This window comes from Aotus nancymaae, unplaced genomic scaffold (assembly GCF_030222135.1).
Source record: "Aotus nancymaae isolate 86718 unplaced genomic scaffold, 86718_ANA_hifiasm-v0.15.2.pri h1tg000019l, whole genome shotgun sequence".
NCBI classification, from domain to species: Eukaryota; Metazoa; Chordata; class Mammalia; order Primates; family Aotidae; genus Aotus; species Aotus nancymaae.
Window position 1 is genome coordinate 50,105,840 of NW_026988431.1, and position 13,074 is coordinate 50,118,913.

At 36.7% G+C, this 13,074-nt stretch overlaps 1 protein-coding gene across 3 annotated transcripts in view; it reads right to left on the reverse strand.

The window, feature by feature from the left end:
• Window positions 1-316: 316 nt before the first annotated feature.
• The window catches only part of VEPH1 (ventricular zone expressed PH domain containing 1), a 221,069-nt gene continuing 208,311 nt past the window's right edge, over window positions 317-13,074 (reverse strand). For 2 of the 3 annotated variants that reach the window (XM_012447362.3, XM_012447363.3), the window contains exons 13-14: window positions 6,166-6,302; window positions 317-1,954 (exon numbers count right to left, since the gene is read on the reverse strand). In XM_012447362.3, coding sequence (XP_012302785.1) covers window positions 1,718-1,954; window positions 6,166-6,302 — 374 coding nt within the window. In that variant the 3' untranslated portion in view covers window positions 317-1,717. Of the gene's footprint in view, window positions 1,955-4,427; window positions 5,496-6,165; window positions 6,303-13,074 lie in introns of those variants that run through there. The other variant, XM_012447364.3, reaches the window with a different exon arrangement.

Below are 13,074 nucleotides of genomic sequence, written 5' to 3' on the forward strand. Positions count from 1 at the left end.
ACTACCTATATATCCAGTGATCCTGAATTTCAACCTCCAGAACTCTATTTCCAATGTGTAATAAATTCTGTGACTGACAATACCCTCAAACTTTAAACCTTCAAAATTGAATTGTTTCATTTCGCAAACATGGCCCCTTTTTTATTTCCTATCTTAGTAAGTTAGCAGGAGGATCAAGGTGTTGACCATTCATAATCTTTCTCCAAGTTTCTATCCTAGACTACATAATAAATAAATTTCAAGGAAAAAGTTATCCCCTGCATGTAGCCCAACTTAGCTTTTGTATTAGTTATGACTGCATAACAAACCACCACAATTTAGCGTTTAAAACAGCATACATTTATTATCTGAAAGTTTCTGTGGGTCAGGAGTCCAAGTATGGTTTAGCTGGGCCCTCTGCTCAGAGTTTCACAAAGCTGCAACCAAGGTGTTTGCTGGGGCTGGGCTTTTATCTGAGGTTCAGATGCTTCTTCCAAGATCACATGGTTGTTGACAAAATTCATTTTTTTGCAGCCATAGAACTGATGGCAGCTTGATTATTTAAGGCCAGTAGGAGAGAGTGTCTCTGACTTGTTCATCCTCTTTGAAAGGACTAGTTTGATTAGGTCAGGCCCACCCAGGGGATCTCTTTGATTAACTCAGAGTCGGCTGATGAGAAACCTTATGCACGTCTGCAACATCTCTTCACTTTTGCTACATAATGTAACATAATTATGGGAGAGATGATCCCATCAGTTTTGCCATATTCTGTTGGTTAGAAGCAGGTTACAGGTCCCGCCTACACTGGATGGGGGAGAGGACTATACCAAGGCATGGATCATTGAGGATCACTCTAGAATTCTGTCTATCATAGTGTAATTATATGTGTGTGTGTGTGTGTGTGTGTGTGTGTAGTGAAAAGAATAGATGTTTGTAATTTGGAGGTATTAAAAGGTTGAATACAAAGAAAAAATTATAGAACTTTAAAGTCAATTTTAATGGAGATGGCACATTATTTTGAAGATGGAGAAAATGGCTTTCTGTTTATTGCATATTACACTTACTGCCTTGGGCAGGATATATGTCCAAGTATCTAAACAATAGATTATATTATATGAACTTAAAGGGAATAATTAAATAAGTAATTCTGAAAGACAAATATTTAATGACATAACTGGCTTGATTTGAGAATCATTTTACCGTGTGTTAGCCTCATTTGTAGTAAGAGAGGATCATGTAATTATATGTCTTTAAGTAAGTCATATGGTTTTTCTCAGTATAAATTAGTTCAATATTTCTAACAGTTTTAAAAAAAAATTTTCTTTTAATACCTTTGGCAGACTGTGATTTTCATCAGAAGTGCTAACTTTCCTCAGGATGGGTAGTTCAAGCATCTTTTCATGTTGCTTTCTCACAGTTTTAAATGACGTATCTACAGAAGTTCTTTTATCAGTGACTTTTCCCTTCCTGGCCCCGTGCCATCTGAGGGCATACTCTCTAGCTCTTTTTTTTTTTTTTTGTAGGCATCAGATATATTCTGAAGTCAATACTAAAGCTGTTAGAGTATGACATTTACTAAGAATCCTGCCATTTTAGGCCCTTCTTCTTAAAGGACAACAATTCCATTGGTATTTAGTAAAAAACAACATGATTTGGTAAATTTAGCTCTTTTTCTTGACATTGGCAATGATAATACAATGCCTGTGGTATATAATTTTCGTGGCTGACTTGTAAATCCCTACAGATATGTGGTTACTTCTCTACTTTCCCTCTCTTTGGCTTGGGCAACTGCCACATTGATGCACTGGAGCCATTCTTCTGCATTCTTCTCATCCTTGGCCTTAAAGACATAGGTTTTATTGTCTGTGAAGATTTCGAAAGCCCGGGGGAGAGAGTGGTCCCTGCGTTTCTTGGCCACAGCTTTCACACTCTGTACTTTGCTGAGTTCTATTGGGCAGTCATCAGGGTCATCTTTCTGAAATGCATGGGAAGAAAAGAACATGGGCTGGCTGTTACTGTAGGCAAGGATCTGTGACTACTGGAGAATTTTCTAAGAGGGCCAGAATCCTTTCACTTTTTGTAGCTCAAGACCTTTGTTACTTTGGGTGCTAAGTCCTCAGAATCATTAGAATAACGGAAGGAGTGAGCAATCGGGCCTTTGCTAGAGTATACACAAGATAACTAATTTATAGAATATTATTATAAAGTGAGATTTGGGAAAATTCAGAGTTATTTCGTTTTCTATTGACATTATATTAATAGAGCAAGGTGCAAGGGTACAATCTGGAGTGCCATTAACTTATAATTTCAGATAGCTTGGGAGGCATGAAATTGAATTTTCCTTTGTGCTACCTCTGAGAAGGATTTTGCCAAATCCCTAATTGAATAAAGAGGTTTCCAGTGTTTGCATAGACCAAACTGTTTTTGAAACTCTCTGCAGCTTTGGAAGCATGCTTTGTCTACATAGTAAGAGAAAGAATATTTAATGGTGTCACATTTGCCTTGTATTAAAGCAAAGTATAAGGATCTCTACAATACCAAGGTTATCACACTGGGCTAAGATGAATAATTTTAAGGGGCCAAATATTTCTTTAAAGCAATTTCATGTCTTTAACATGAATACATGTTGTCTACCAAAGAAAGTACCTGTGGTTGAGAATCTTGCCAATTATCCTTGCCCACCTCTCCTCTTGGAATCACCCTCCTTTCACTTTGCAATGAAAAAGCATCCTCCTCACTCATCTCATGCTTTCTATAATGCTTTGTCCAATGTGAAAGAATCTCAGAAGCACCAAGCAAAAAAGCAATTCCAACTATCGACGTTAGGGAAGTATCCATCAACCAAGGCAATGTAATCACTCCTCATCTATTTCATTATGAGATGCATTTTCAATAGTATTTCAGTTTTTAATGTTTAATAATCATTAAGTTTGGCATTATACTTATGGATTTTCATGAAGGACACAACTTTTTAAAAAGATAACTGAATCATAAAAAATAACAGACAGATAGTCATAAGAAATTAAAACGATTAAATTTCAATTTAAAATTTCAATTTATAGTTTTACTGCAGTGAAAAAATGAAATGCCATTCAGGATAAAATGCTGTGATAGAGGTAGAATAGAAACTGATTTTAAAAAAAAGAAACAATGTGAACGTTTCTATTTAAAAAAGAGCTAATTTATGTATTAAAAATAGATAATGTTAGGTATTAAACTGCTATAGTATTTTAATCCAATGGTTACATTTAATGGAGAGATGTAATCCTTTTGTTTTAAAATGTCAATATTTACAATTCAACAGAAATAACAGTCTGGGCAAGTGTTTAAACTTATGATAAAAGTGTTGCTGCAACTTAAAATGCTGCAAGGTATTACATAGATTTTTTTCAAAATTCTTTTAGGGTACACAGGATAAAGTTTGAAGAGGTATACACTAGACAATACTTTATTAGCCTAATTTGGTTTATAGTAAGTATCTGACAGTAACAAAATTGCATTTCTTTGAAGTAGTCTATAATACAGAAATTGATAAATGAAGGACTGATTAAGAAAATTAAAAGTTACCATAGTAATTTTAAGATGGACAATCAACTGAGATAGGAATAGACAGAAAGTCAAAGGACACTATTGCCTAGCTGGTTGGTGGAGATCAAGGTCTTAAAAATGCAAAAGTGAAAGATTAGAGAATTTCATTAGAGTCTTTTAACCTCAGTTCTCATTTTAAAATGCACATTTCTTTCATTTAAAAGGGGCCCTTTCACAAGGATCTGAAGCTTTAGCAGGACTGTTCACCACTGGTAGGTTATTGTTTCCCTGGAGATCAGAGGTATTTTGCTGTGGCCTTCATTCTATATTAAATTATTTCCCACTATTTGAGCCACAAGTTTTGTCAGAGTTGTGGAATGTCAGGCCATTATTTCCTGATAAACATGTCAAACATGTTTGCTAATTATAAAATTGTTTTTTATTTAAACTTTATTTAAAAGCCATGAATCAGAAAGTATAAAGATCATTATTCGAGTTTAGAAAAACTCTTATGGATTAACTCTGCTTTGTCTTAAGGGATCTGGAAAATTATTACATCTTTATTTCTATTCTTGATTTCTGGAATAAAAACAGAAAATTCAGATAGTCATTTTAAACACTTTAAACATGCTTTAGTGTGAACCTACGCTAAAAAAAAAAAATTTCTTTAAATCTCCAATAGCTTCTAAATTGAACTGTCATAATACTTTGCTTTAGAAAAGATGTTCAGCCACAGAAAAGTCCATCTGTATATGTTGTAATACACACAGATGAATAAAGTAACATGAATACACAGTAGGTATTACAAAAATATTCTTTTTCATTCAAAAAGTTAACAGAAGACTTATTAATTAAAAAAGCACTGGTCAGAATTTGCCATAATTCATATATATGATACTTGATTCTTGTTGACTAAAATGTTCAAATAAGTTTTATAATCAGTACTCTAAATATATAGTGAATATGGCCCAGAATGAATTATAATTTTTAACTAATTGAATATTTTTCATTAATTGATTCAGACAGTTTAGTTTATGTGATCGTTAAATTTATGTGTCAACTTGACTAAGCTAATGGGTACTCAGACAGCTGGGAAAGCATTATTTCTGCATGTCTGTGAGGTGTTTCGGGAAGAGGCTGGCATTTGAATTAGTGGACTGAGTGAAGAAGATCCATGCTCACCATTGTGGGTGGGCATCATCCAATCTATTGTGGATCTGAGTAGGATAAAAAGTTGGAGGAAAGGTAAATTTGCTCTCTCTTCTTGAGCTGAGATGTGCATTCTCTCTTGCCTGTGGACATCAGAGCTCCTGTTGTTTTGGGCCTTCAGACTCTGGAACTTACCTCCCTCCCTCAACTCACCCTTATACCCTGGTTCTCAGGCCTTTGGCCTTGGACTGGGAGTTATATCATTGACTCCCTTGATTCTCTGGCCTCAGGACACAGACTCAATTACACCACCAGTTTTTCTGTTTCTCCAGCTTGCACACAGCGTATCATGGAACTTCTCACCTTCCATAATTTCATGATCCAATTCCCATAGTAAATCTTTTATATATCTTTATATATCATATATATATGTATCTCCTTTATATATCTGCTTCTATGGAGATCCCTGGTGAGTACAGTTTACCACTGGCTCTGTATTTTAAGTATACATGGGAAGCAGTAAACTCATTTAAGAACATGCTTTGGTGTAACACTGCCAGGTCTTGACCCCAGTTGTACCCTTTCTCACCTTAGTAGCTCTATCCTTGGACAATCCAATCAGTTTCTTTGACTCAGTTTCCTCATCTATAAAATGGCAATAATAGCAGTGCTGGCCTAATAGGATTGTTTTGAGGATTGTTTGAGGCAATCCAAGGTGTGGCATGATAAGCACTGAGAAAATGCTAGTCATTATGATTATTTTCTAAAATAGCCAAGAAGTAGGGCAAGATTTGATTCCTCTTGATCCTGAATCAGTAGAGTTTAATGATAAATGAAACCTATTTGAAAAGAAGATAACGTTGCATTATTGATTGGAATAGAATGCTACTTCAGAGGCTTCCCACTGAAAATTCACAATATGGATAATTACTGAGCATCCTATTCAAATGGAAAATTATGTTAAATAAATATTTATTAATTTGATCATAATTCTATTATATCCACTAACTGAATATTAAATAGATGAAAGACAGTAACATTTTAATCAGAATTAAACTTTGTTGACTATAAAAAGTACCTAAAGTAAATCAGCCTCCATTTTTTCCTCCTTGCCTATGTCCTCCTTTTTTGGACCCCCACTTCAAAATATAACTTATAGTTATAAAAAAATCAGAGCCAATATCGTAAGTCGTAAATTTGTGTACATGGTCCATAAAGAAACAAAGGGCATGGTCTCTGAGTCAAGACCGAGTAGTCCTTCTGCAGTTCATCTTCTAAAACTTAAGTCAACTGAAACAAGCTTCCATAATAAACTGGAAGGGGACAGTGAACCAACTAATATAGGAATAAATAGACTAGACACAGACACGTGTAATGAAGCAATGCTGTAAGATGGTGAAATGGAGATGGAACAATTATCAAAGTTTAAACTCAAGATAAAATGTCTAGCTAATTGGTGGAGATTAAGACCTTAAAAATGCAAGTGTGAAAGATGATGGAGGAACTTACAGACTTTCCTTTTTGAAACAGAAGTTGATTTCCAGCCAGTGTAAAATAACGTGTTTTCCATCTTTTGATGAACTTCCATCTGACTTGCTTCTCTTTAAGTTTTCCTTCTATGAGAGGCTGGCCATCTTGATTTATAACTGTTGAAGGTAGCAGAATGATCAAGCCATTTATTTTCCATTATTTATTTGGCAGGTGTTCAAAAGTCAGAACTGTACAGTGTACTAGAACCCAGTTAGCATATCTGGAAAGTAGGCTAGTAAATTATGAATTTGGTTAACCTTTCCTCCTTTGTCCCTAAAAGAATACACAATTCAGATGTGACAATGGAAAAGTTGAAAGCCCTCACTGATATTTTCAAAAGGAATTGGCTCACACAAAGAGCATCTGGTTAGCAGTATTTAAAGTTTATTGGGATATCTAGCTTTCTGTGCTTGGCTTCTCTGTTTCGTGGTGTTCCGTTTCTGATGTTGAAATGACCAAATTGATTTGGAACAGTTTGAAATTTTGGCACAAAGTACCCAGTATGCCCTAAGCTTCATTTTGATTTTGCCAGTAACTAGGTAATAAAAAACAAATTTCCATGCTTTATGACACATGAACTGCTGGAAATATAGCTTTAAAAATAATCATAAACCCAAGTATATTTAGCTATTTGGCAGCAAAAGTCAATGCAGCACTCCAAAAGACATGTTTCCTAAAGCCACAACACTAAGCAGCAAAGGCAAACTTACCCAACACTTGTACATACTATTCTCACTCTGGAACACAGGTATTATCTCTTCCCTCTCTGTACTCTCATCTTCACCTAGTCAACAACTGATCATTTCATATTTCAACTTAAATGTTGCTTCCTTTGGGAAGGCCTCTCCAAATCCAGATGAGGGTGGTTTTCCCCATATGTTCTCATGGCACAAGGCATGTTTTTTATATATCAAGGGTTATCATTTGTAGATAGATATTAGTATTTATCTAATATCTTTCTGTCTCATTCAGTTGGAAGCTCCACAAGGGAAGAGTCTTTGCTTTATTCAATGTTGAACCACCAAGCATCTAACATGATGCCTGGCAAATAGTAGGAAGTCTATAAATATTTGTTGACTGAATGGATTAATTTTACATTGAAGCAGAGTGTGCATGATTACAAATGATCACAGAAGATCCACTGCAATGTCAGAGTTTAGATGCTGAACTGAAGAATTTTATTTCTTTTACCAACAACATAAGATTCACTCTTCAGATTCAGATGAAAACATCTGACTTCAGTGGGAAGGGGCAATGGAAAGCTCAATATGTAGTAGGACAATATTTATTTATATACATTCATCTTCAATTTTCATGGCACCTTGAAAGCAATAAGATTTGTTCCGTCGCTTTGAAAAAATTCTGGATAGTGCCTGTTTGACCATATGAACACAACCTGCCCTTTGTACGCTACCATTTCTTTTTTCTGATATAGTTCTAATAATTGCCTCACAGGATTGTCCACCTTCACAGGGCATTTTCAGTATATAAATAATAAATATATAAATATATATATTTATAAAATATAAATTTATAAATATATTTAATATAATTTTTAAAATTATAATTTTTTAAATATATTTATATAAAAATATATAAATATATATAAATTATATATATTATAAAAATATATAAATATATATAAATTATATATATTATAAAAATAAATAAATAAAGTTTTTTTTTTGGGGGGGACATAGTCTACTCTGTCACCCAGGCTGAAGTGCAGTTGCACAATCTCCGCTCACTGCAACCTCCAACTCTTGGATTCAAGTTATTCTCCTGCCTCCATCTCCCGAGTAGCTGGGACTACAGGCAATCACTACCACACTTCGCTAATTTTTGTATTTTTAGTAGAGACAGGCCTGCCATGTATTTTGTATTTTTAGCCTGCCATGTTGGCCAGGCTGGTCCCAAGGTCCTAGCCTCAGGTTATCCTTCTGACCCGGCCTCCCAAAGTGCTGGGATTACAGGTGTGAGCCACTGTGCCCAGCTGAAATGTAGAGTTTTCATAAACAATGTATAACTAAGGCTAGTTTATTTATTTATTTATTTTTGGATGACTATGCAATTGGCTGTTCCAGTGTCACCTCCAAATTAAGGCTAAAAACTGGCCAGGTGCCTTGGCTTATGCCTGTAATCCCAGCACTTGGGGAGACCAGGGTGGGTGGATCACCTGAGGTCAGGAGTTTGAGACCAGCCTGGCCAACTTGGTGAAAGCCCACCTCTACTAAAAATACAAAAAATAGCTGGGTGTAATCACAGCTATTTGGGAGACTGAGACAGGAGAATTGCTTGATCCCGAGAGGCAGAGATTGTAGTGAGCTGAAATCATACCACTGTCCTCCAGCCTGCAGCAGAGTGAGACTCCGTCTCAACAACAACAACAAAAAGAAAAACACTGAAAATACATATCAAATAATGAAATATATTGTAAGATAGTGATAAGGGCTATGATGAAAATACGATAGGGAGTAAGTGACTTGGGAATTTGGTGTGCATGCATTTGAGTGATCAGAAAAGAGCTTGGATGTTCAAGGTTTGATCTGAGACGTCAGTGATGAGACCTCCAATCTTCTGAGAAGCTCCAGTGGAGGCTACTACTGAGCATAGCAGAGGCAGTGGAAAGCAGGAACTTACAATTAATATCAAGAATGTAATTTCAGAGTTCTGCTTTGCTTTGATAGGAATTGTCTGATGTGGAGCATTCTTTTTTTTTATTATTGCATTTTAGATTTTGGGGTACATGTGAATAACATGCAAGATTGTTGCATAGGTGCATACATGGCAGTGTGATTTGCTGCCTTCCTCCCCTTCACCTATATGTGGCATTTCTCCCCATGCTCTCTCTCCCCAACTCCCCACCCCCCGCCATCCCTCCCCTATTTCCCCCCAACAGAACCCAGTGTGTAGTGCTCCCCTCCCTGTGTCCATGTGTTCTAATTGTTCAACACCCGCCTATGAGTGAGAACATGCGGTGTTTGATTTTGTGTTATGTGTCAGTTTGCTGAGAGTGATGGTTTCCAGGTTCATCCATGTCCCTACAAAGTACGTGAACTCATCATTTTTGATGGCTGCATAATATTCCATGGTGTATATGTGCCACATTTTCCCTGTCCAGTCTATCGTCGATGGGCATTTGGGTTGGTTCCAGGTCTTTGCTATTGTAAACTGCTGCAATGAACATTCGTGTGCATGTGTCCTTATAGTAGAACGATTTATAATCCTTTGGATATATACCCAGTAATGGGATTGCTGGGTCAAATGGAATTTCTATTTCTAGGTCCTTGAGGAATCGCCACACTGTCTTCCACAATGGTTGAACTAATTTACACTCCCACCAACAGTGTAAAAGTGTTCCTATTTCTCCACATCCTCTCCAGCATCTGTTGTCTCCAGATTTTTTAATGATCGCCATTCTAACTGGCGTGAGATGGTATCTCAATGTAGTTTTGATTTGCATTTCTCTAATGACCAGTGATGATGAGCATTTTTTCATATGTTTGTTGGCCTCATGTATGTCTTCTTTTGTAAAGTATCTGTTCATATCCTTTGCCCACTTTTGAATGGGCTTGTTTGTTTTTTTCTTGTAAATCTTTTAGTTCGTTGTAAATTCTGGATATCAGCCCTTTGTCAGATGGGTAAGCTGCAAAAATTTTTTCCCATTCTGTTGGTTGCCGATTCACTCTAATGACTGTTTCTTTTGCTGTGCAGAAGCTGTGGAGTTTGATTAGGTCCCATTTGTCTATTTTGGCTTTTGTTGCCAATGCTTTTGGTGTTTTGGTCATGAAGTCCTTGCCTACGCCTATGTCCTGAATGGTTTTGCCTAGGTTTTCTTCTAGGGTTTTTATGGTGTTAGGTCTTATGTTTAAGTCTTTAATCCATCTGGAGTTAATTTTAGTGTAAGGTGTCAGGGAGGGGTCCAGTTTCTGCTTTCTGCATATGGCTAGCCAGTTTTCCCAACACCACTTATTAAACAGGGAATCCTTTCCCCATTGCTTGTTTTTGTCAGGTTTGTCAAAGATCGGATGGTTGTAGATATGTTGTGTTGCCTCTGAGGCCTCTGTTCTGTTCCATTGGTCTATATCTCTGTTTTGGTACCAGTACCATGCTGTTTTGATTACTGTAGCCTTTTAGTATAGTTTGATGTCTGGTTGTGTGATGCCTCCCGCTTTGTTCTTTTTGCTCAGAATTGACTTGGCTATGCGGGCTCTCTTTTGGTTCCATATGAAGTTTAAGGTGGTTTTTTCCAGTTCTGTGAAGAAGGTCATTGGTAGCTTGATGGGGATAGCGTTGAATCTGTAAATTACTTTGGGCAGTATGGCCATTTTCACGATATTGATTCTTGCTAACCATGAACATGGAATGTTTCTCCACCTGTTTGTGTCCTCTCTTATTTCGTTGAGCAGTGGTTTGTAGTTCTCCTTGAAGAGGTCCTTTACGTTCCTTGTTAGTTGTATTCCTGGGTATTTTATTCTCTTTGTAGCAATTGTGAATGGCAGTTCGTTCTTGATTTGGCTCTCTTTAAGTCTGTTATTGGTATGTAGGAATGCTTGTGATTTTTGCACATTGATTGTGTATTCTGAGACTTTGCTGAAGTTGCTTATCAGTTTCAGGAGATTTTGGGCTGAGACGATGGAGTCTTGTAGATATACAATCATGTCGTCTGCAAAGAAACAATTTGACTCCCTCCTTTCCTAATTGAATACCCTTTATTTCTTTTTCTTACCTGATTGCTCTGGCTAGAACTTCCAGTACTATATTGAATAGGAATGGTGAGAGACGGCATCCTTGTCTAGTGCCAGATTTCAAAGGGAATGCTTCCAGTTTTTGCCAATTCAGTATGATATTGGCTGTTGGTTTGTTGTAAATAGCTTTTATTATTTTGAGATACGTTCCATCAATACCTAGTTTATTGAGGGTTTTTGGCATAAAGGGCTGTTGAATTTTGTTGAAGGCCTTCTCTGCATCAATTGAGATAATCATGTGGTTTTTGTGTTTGGTTCTGGTTTATGTGGTGAATTACATTTATAGACTTGCATATGTTGAACCAGCCTTGCATCCCCAGGATGAATCCTACTTGATCATGGTGGATAAGCTTTTTGATATGCTGTTGCAATCGACTTGCCAGTATTTTATTGAAGATTTTTGCATCTATGTTCATCATGGATATTGGCCTGTAGTTTTCTTTTCTTGTAGAGTCTCTGCTGGGTTTTGGTATCAGGATGATGTTGGTCTCATAAAATGATTTGGGAAGGATTCCCTCTTTTTGGATTATTTGGAATAGTTTCAGAAGGAATGGTACCAGTTCCTCTTTGTATGTCTGGTAGAATTCGGCTGTGAGCCCATCTAGACCTGGGCTTTCTTTGGGTGGTAGGCTCTTAAATGCTGCCTCGACTTCAGACCTTGTTACTGGTCTGTTCAGGGTTTCGACTTCTTCCTGGTTTAGTCTTGGGAGGCGGCAACTGTCCAGGAATTTATCCATTTCATCCAGGTTTTCTAGTTTATGTGCATAGAGTTGTTTGTAATAATCTCTGATGATGGTTTGAATTTCTGTGGAATCTGTGGTGATATCCCCTTTATCATTTTTTATTGCACCTATTTGGTCATTCTCTCTTTTCTTTTTTATTAATCTGGCTATTGATCTGTCTATTTTGTTGATCTTTTCGAAAAACCAGCTCCTGGATTTATTGATTTTTTGAAGGGTTTTTCGTGTCTCTATCTCCTTCAGTTCTGCTCTTATCTTAGTTATTTCTTGTCTTCTGCTAGCTTTTGAGTTTTTTTGATCTTGCTCCTCTAGCTCTTTCAATTTTGATGATAGGGTGTCAATTTTAGATCTCTCCTTTCTTCTCATGTGGGCACTTATTGCTATATATTTTCCTCTAGAGACTGCTTTAAATGTGTCCCAGAGATTCTGGTATGTGTTGTCTTCGTTCTCTTTGGTTTCGAAGAACATCTTTATTTCTGCCTTCATTTCATTGTTTATCCAGTCAACATTCAGGAGAAAGTTGTTCATTTTCCATGAGGCTGTGCGGTTCTGGGTTGGTTTCTGAAATCTGAGTTCTAACTTGATTGCACTGTGGTCTGAGAGACTGTTTGTTATGGTTTCCGTTTTTTTGCATTTGCTGAGGAGTGATTTACTTCCAATTATGTGGTCAATTTTAGAGTAGGTGTGATGTGGTGCTGAGAAGACTGTATATTCTGTGGATTTGGGGTGGAGAGTTCTGTAAATGTCTATTAGGTTTGCTTTGTCCAGGTCTGAGTTCAAGTCCTGGATATCCTTGTTAATTTTCTGTCTTGTTGATCTGTCTAATATTGACAATGATGTGTTAAAGTCTCCCACTATTATTGTGTGGGAGTCTAAGTCTCTTTGTAAGTCATTAAGAACTTGCCTTATGTATCTGGGTGCTCCTGTATTAGGTGCATATATATTTAGGATTGTTAGCTCTTCTTGTTGCATTGATCCTTTTACCATTATGTAATGTCCTTCTTTGTCTCTTTTGATCTTTGTTGCTTTAAAGTCTATTTTATCAGAGATGAGAATTGCAACTCCTGCTTTTTTTTGCTCTCCATTTGCTTGGTAAATCTTCCTCCATCCCTTTATTTTGAGACTTTGTGTATCCCTGCATGTGAGATGGGTTTCCTGGATACAGCACACCGATGGGTTTTGGCTTTTTATCCAATTTGCCAGTCTGTGTCTTTTGATTGGGGCATTTAGTCCATTTACATTTAGGGTTAATATTGTTATGTGTGAATTTAATACTGCCATTTTGATGCTAGCTGGCTGTTTTGCCCATTGGTTGATGCAGATTCTTCTTTGTGTTGATGCTCTTTACCATTTGGTATGTTTTTGGAGTGGCTGGTACTAGTTGTTCTTTTCTATGTGTA